At 29.3% G+C, this 5,941-nt stretch overlaps 1 protein-coding gene across 6 annotated transcripts in view; it reads left to right on the top strand.

Moving 5' to 3' along the window:
- LOC143255140 (glyoxylate/hydroxypyruvate reductase A-like) overlaps positions 1–4,643 on the top strand; it is a 113,296-nt gene extending 108,653 nt beyond the window's left edge. For all 6 annotated transcript variants that reach the window (XM_076510347.1, XM_076510351.1, XM_076510350.1 and 3 more), the window contains 3 exons: positions 2,347–2,431; positions 2,749–2,793; positions 3,492–4,643. In XM_076510347.1, the coding sequence (XP_076366462.1) occupies positions 2,347–2,431; positions 2,749–2,793; positions 3,492–3,578 (217 nt within the window). In that variant the 3' untranslated portion in view covers positions 3,579–4,643. The remainder of the gene's footprint in view (positions 1–2,346; positions 2,432–2,748; positions 2,794–3,491) is intronic.
- Positions 4,644–5,941: the final 1,298 nt, after the last annotated feature.

Raw genomic sequence — 5,941 nt, 5'->3', positions numbered from 1 at the left:
CTGGTGAATATGATTTCAATTTGTTTCTTTTATATTCAAACCAAAATACTACTTCCGTTCTAAATGCTCATACAGAATTGTTTTACTAGTTGTATTACTCGGCAATTCAGTTTGAACAGTACATGAAAAAGTTCCCTTAATTTGTAGAAAATGTGGTACTTCACACAGTATAAAACCAGATTCTATACTTTCTATTTTAAGGAGAGTTTCACCACTTTATATCTGTCGCCATTTGTTCTTAAGTCTATGTGGAAGATTATCTTTGAGAATTTAATATTATACTTAATTTTAGTTTAGTCTGTTAAATCTGGCTCATTCAAACTCTGTCAACGTTTTAGCCTTTGCCAGGTTTTTACCCAATGTAACACAGGAGATGTCAGTGGGAGATGTTGACAATGCTAATGCTTGAACACAAATGACTAAATTTCGTTACGTGTTTGCCAATTAATGCTTTGTTTCAGTACAGTCTTAAACTATTGACCAGCTAGTATTTAGGCTAATTTCCTAGTGTTCACATTTTCCCTATTAAATGCTAAAAAAGTTTTTTTTTTTTTTTCTCTTTTCTTATTTTCATGTTTTTTGAATCTCTACTCAAATAAGTGGTTGAGTCTAACAACACAAAATGCATATTTTTCTTTATGTTCATTGCCCCTTAAGATTTTGGCCAAGCGTATATCTTAGTTCACAGAATGTGTTTTGTGATAGCTTGCACTAGGAAACACTTCATAGTCTGTGAACCAGTATCAGCGAAATAATTGTTAAACATCATACTAGAACGTGAAATGCTTTGTTTTGCCAGAATTGCATGTGCTAATTTCCAAGCTTGAAATTTGCACAATATTTTGTGTAAATCTTAGGGAAGGGAAAGAAAATTCTTAGTAAATATAGTTTCCATAAATCAAATATTTTTAATGAATATGCTGTGCATAACATATAAAATACGAGAAAATTGTGGTAACTATGTGCATTATAGTTTATTTAAATCCTATTTTTAATACTTTTTTATTGTAGTCAGAATTTTCTTTCTCTCTGTACGTGTAAAATTATTTGTTGGAAAGGGAAGCCAAACAGAATTCTAATTAAATATATTTAAATGAAGATTATTTAAGTTGTTAGAAATATATTATAAAACTAGTTAATGAAACCATAAAATTTAAGTAGAAAATTAATTAATATACATCTGTGATACATCACAGTTTTCATGTATTATAAAGTATCACTTCTTTGTGGTCTTACTCTGTTTTTATTACTCTCATTGTTTGTCATTGAAAAAAATATAAAAACAGTGGCAATATGTATTTCTTCTCTACCATAACATGAAAATTACAATTGTTTTATAGTTTCCACAAGCTATAAGGACTTGATTGTAGTGTTGTGTAAAATGTTTTTTACTTAAAATATTTGTTGTATATACCAATGTATTTTGAAGAATAATTACTAAAGCATATTGTTTTACAACGTAATTTCGAGTGAAGTCTGACTCATGGCTATTCCAATCTTTGAAGTGTCCTTGACTCAGCTGTTATAACTCTGTGAGTCTTAGTACATTGTTTTTGTTTTCCTCTTTTGCTTGTTCCATTCATGTTCCCTTACATGTTAGTACTCGTGAGGGGTTTGGCTTTCTCATCACGTCGGAAAATCTCTGTAGTTTCTTTGTTCTCATGGCTTTTATAAACAGTTCATGAATGCGTTTCTGGACAAATACATTGTAAGTTAAAGTCGTTAAAACTTGACATTGCACAAAGCAGGGAATTTGGGTATTAAGTTTAGCTGGTCTTTAGTTGGAAGAAGAATGGGAAACATTGGTGTTGAGGTTTCTCTCTTCCCTAATGACTCATAACAACAACTGGTTTGTCTTCATGAGTTTACATTTAACTCTGATATCAACTGTTTTAACAGTTTGAAAATAGAATACTTTGTTGTTTTTTATTTGTGACAATAGTGAGATTTTTTACTGTTTGTAAGAGTAATAGAACAAATGTTTATATTAAATGAACAAGGTAGAAGGTTTTGGTTTGATGTAACATCATATAATTTTCATTTTTCACAGAATAATTTGAAAATACACACAGAGGTTATCAGTCAATTATTTTATTTTTTTGTTTACTATAATGAAGTAAGCGATTGCATTTCTATTGAAAGGTTCTGAACAAATGTTCCGTTTCAGAATTTTATGCAATTCTTCGTTCTTACTTTTAAACATATACTTTATAAACATTATTATTACTACTATTTAGTCAGAATTTTCAACATTGAATATCTAGGTAATTTCCATAAGTGTACTCATTGTATTATATTGATCAGTTTCACCTCTGTGTTCAAAATAAAGGGTTTGTATTCATATAGTCAGGGATGGATCTTGGGTGCAGCTCTGGATGTTTTTATAGAGGAACCTTTGCCTACTTCCAGTCCACTTTGGAATAGACCTGAGGTAAAATATTTACATATACACTTTTTGAAGTGTGCCTCTTTTCAAATGTTAAATACCTACATATGTATGAACGTGGTGCTGTCTTTTAAATGTTTTTTGTTCATCAGTTATGTTGTAATTTTGATAGTAAAGTTTATCTGCTACCAATTAATATGTGCTGTCATATTTGTAATTATCAAATTAGAAATAAAGCAGTTATGTTTAATGACTAATAAAAGTTAAAATGATTTATTGTGAAAAGTAAATTCTCAACTTTAATGATGTCTTTTTCACAATTATACTTCAAATGTTTTATTTTTTATTATTTCACATCACAGATAATTATTACACCACATGTGGGATCTTTATCAAAAGCAGAGGGTGTAAGTATCATGCTTGATATCTCTAGTGACATCAGTCTACATAAATAGATTAAAACTACAAATTGATACAGTTAACAACGAAGCTAATATATTGGCTCAACTTGTGATGATCATTGGAAAGTTCCTGGTTTTATTATTTTTTATTTGTTACTTTTTAATTTTTATTACCAGTATAATAATCTGTAAATAATGTGGCTTATTATAGTATTTCAATTAATGATCATTTTTTCAGCGAAAGTGTGTATGTTTGTTTTTAGAAAAGTTTCTTTATGACATGTAGGTTTTGTTTTCATTTCTTTTATTGGAATAAAGTATATATGCATAATTTTTACATATAGATCTACAGAGTAGAGGTGATCAGAATTTAGGAAATAGGCATTAGTAAAAGGAAAATTTGAAGTTGTTGTGACAAGTGAATCATTTATCTAAACTGCCCATGATATATGCAATGTTGTGTTCATATAATAAAACTGAAGTGTTTGTCAAAGTTCACTTTAATTAGTTCAGCTATATACAATAACTTGTGATGTTGAAAAACAAGACACTAGCAAATGTATAATTATGAAGAAAAACATTCACTTAAACATCTGAGTAACAGCCATTACACAACCAGCAGTGTAGAGCTCACTTTCTGATCAAATGTTTAATCTTTTGGAATTAGAGCAAATTTTATATGTGAACTGTCTTTTCATTCCCAGGTGGCCAAGTTCTTTTTTGAGAATTATCAAAGGTTTATGACTGGAAAGGAATTAATGTGTAAGTTTTCTTGGACCAGAAGATACTGAAAGTAACTACAGTAAGGATAATGAAATAACTCTGCTGCAGAGAAACTCTTCACACTCACTGAAAGCAATATATGGAAGTACAGAAATCTTAGTTTTGTGTGTTTTTACTGTCATACTCTCAAATAATGAAAATAAAATTTTAAGATGAACTTTTATATAACTACTTGTTATTTTTTTATTTTGTGTTCATCACTATGAAATTCTATTTAGATTTGTTGGTTTTTATCTATTAAGTTTTTGTAGTTTCTATCTGAATTGTTGCTTAATGTTCTTAATAGCTTTAGTATTTTTTCAACTAGTTTAAATGTTGAAATCTTAATTTAGGATTATTTTAATTTTGGAAAAGTTATGGTGGTGATTAATTGTAGGTACATTACTTCTCATGAAAATATGATACTAAACAAGTTCGATAAGAGATGTTTTGTAACTAGTTGTCAATTTTTATATTTTATATAAAAAGTATTTCTGATTATGGTAAAATGCTACTTTAAGCTACCTAACTGAAGCTAAAAATGTGTGGCAATTGATGTATTTGTTTCTCACCGCACTGTTTATGATTGCTTAGAGGTATGCACCTAGCATATTTTCTGTTCTGTATCACTTTACTGTGAATGAAAAATTGAATCATTTAGACAGTTTATATGTCAAGCAAAGTGCAATAACTATTGTGCAATGAATATTATAGAAAATGTTAATTAGAACAAACAAGTTCAATGGGTTCTAATTTTACTAAAATATTTTATCAACACTCAATCGAATTGTGTATGTGTTTAGGTAAACTGATATTCTGAATTATGTATCTAACCATAAAGGGGCCAAATGATTTCTAGTCGTTAATGAGTAGATAAGAAGGTTCAATGATGTTGCTACAGTTACTTCAGCTGATATTTGAATATGAAACATAAGACTGTTTTGAGTTTTCTATAAGGATTTTAACACTCAAATTTTCTTTGTTATTGTTGACCTGTTGTTTGGAAGGGTGATGATTTATAAGGACCAAAGAAATATACTAGGTTGAACTTGTATTATGATGTGTTAAATAAAGTACTTTTTATGTTTGAGTGATTCCTGGTTCAAAGATACTGAGCTGTTAACAGATTAAAAATATAACAGGCACATCAAGAAAACCTCTATCTTTACCTATAACATGGATGTGTGTAATTTTTTTTAAACAAATAACAGATTATTTATTCAGTGAAAACTGACTAATAAAACCATGATTTAACTAAATCTTTTGATTTTATTTAGTATTTAATACAGAATTGTTTGATTATTTGATACCAAATCTAATGTCCAGTGATGAGATTTATCAACACGGAGGGTGGATTGTTGTTATCAGTATTAATAACTTTTTAAATCAGATTGAACCTCATTTGCAAAGCATCACTTAAAGTATACACGTTTGACAAATATTAAATGATGATATCTGTGTAAGTGATGTAGATTTTTGGACAAAGAATAGTGTAAAAGAAAAAAACAAACATAAAAGATGTCATAATGTGAAAGTCAGGGCAAAAATACCAAGTTTAGAGAACTCAATGACAAAGTTTAGAACATAGGGTAGGTGTCAGCCATATAAAAGCAGGAAATATAATCAGATTGTACTTGTAAATGTTTCAGAAATAACGTTACAGATAAAATTCGTCTCCTTTCATGTCAAGTTCTTTCAGTGAAAATGTCTTTAGTGGTCAGAGTTATTTGCATTTTCAGTCAAAATCCTTGACCATGTTTTAAACTAAGACTGGATGTGACAAAGTTGACAAAGGTCAAATTTATTTTATGCCAGAATGTGAAAGGTTAGAGACTGAAAATTTTAATTTATTTCTAAAAAAATTCAGTTTATATTCCAAGACCTGGCTTACACCTCTAATGTTAGTTTAAGGGAAGAAGTACAGAGTCCCTAATTATAGTCCAAGTCTAGATGCTGTACGTTTTGGTATTTCTGTTTTGCTTATTTTGGTAAAAGTAACAATACCAAAGCTTGTAAAGAATTGGAGTATTTCACTGATGTAGGTAAAGGAATATTTGTTTACTACTGGGAAAAGCAAAAAATTGCCACATCTGCAAAAAAAAACGCCATGTGTGGTTGGAAAATTATCGACAGCATTTAAAAGAAAAAGTAGAAAAGAATCACTGCTTTAATAATTGTAATAAAAACTGTTATAGTATGTGGAAACAAAGTATTGCTTTGTGTGGCAAAATGGACTGAAGAATAAATTTTACAATGCTGTTGAAGTTCCATGTTGAAACTGTTTATACAAAGGTACTGGTTATAGACAGCTCGTACAGAAGGCAAATATGTCAGAACCAGCATTAGTTTATTCTTTGTGGTGATCAAATTAGGAAAGATATTCTGAACAGTG

This window comes from Tachypleus tridentatus, chromosome 7 (genome assembly GCF_004210375.1).
Source record: "Tachypleus tridentatus isolate NWPU-2018 chromosome 7, ASM421037v1, whole genome shotgun sequence".
Lineage (NCBI taxonomy): Eukaryota > Metazoa > Arthropoda > Merostomata > Xiphosura > Limulidae > Tachypleus > Tachypleus tridentatus.
Note: the sequence above shows the minus strand (reverse complement) of the source record. Positions and strands in the feature narration are given on the sequence as shown.